This window comes from Geospiza fortis, unplaced genomic scaffold (assembly GCF_000277835.1).
Source record: "Geospiza fortis unplaced genomic scaffold, GeoFor_1.0 scaffold400, whole genome shotgun sequence".
In the NCBI taxonomy this organism is placed as follows: domain Eukaryota; kingdom Metazoa; phylum Chordata; class Aves; order Passeriformes; family Thraupidae; genus Geospiza; species Geospiza fortis.
The window spans coordinates 8,652-9,013 of NW_005054637.1; the positions used below are offsets into that span (position 1 = coordinate 8,652).

At 61.9% G+C, this 362-nt stretch overlaps 1 protein-coding gene across 1 annotated transcript in view; it reads left to right on the top strand.

The window, feature by feature from the left end:
• LOC115948936 overlaps positions 1–362 on the top strand; it is a 5,117-nt gene that overhangs the window by 2,142 nt on the left and 2,613 nt on the right. Inside the window, exon 4 of the mRNA XM_031064812.1 lies at positions 82–219. Coding sequence (XP_030920672.1) covers positions 82–219 — 138 coding nt within the window. The remainder of the gene's footprint in view (positions 1–81; positions 220–362) is intronic.

The following is a 362-nucleotide window of genomic DNA, read 5'->3' on the forward strand; positions in this document are numbered from 1 at the left end:
TCTCAGTCTTCCTGTCCTTCCCATGCCCTTGTGGCCAGCGCCAGCGCTCCCAGTGTAACCTGGGCTTTGCTCTGCACACAGGTTTGCAGTGCAGGCCATGAAGGCTCTGCTCTGCCGACTGCGGTGTGACAATGAGGTGATGTCTATGGACCGCAAGCGTGGCTGGGACATGCTGCTGTGTGCTCACACCCAGCACTTTGCCGTGGGTCTGCTGGCCAGGTGAGACCCCCTTCTCCCCACTGCCCCGGCATTTGTGCCCTGTGCCCCACACAGTCCCTGTGATCATGGGCCAGAGGGCCTCGTCACTGAGGGACAGCCAAGGAGATTGGGAAAGGCTGGGAGAGGAGGGTGCCCAGAAGGGG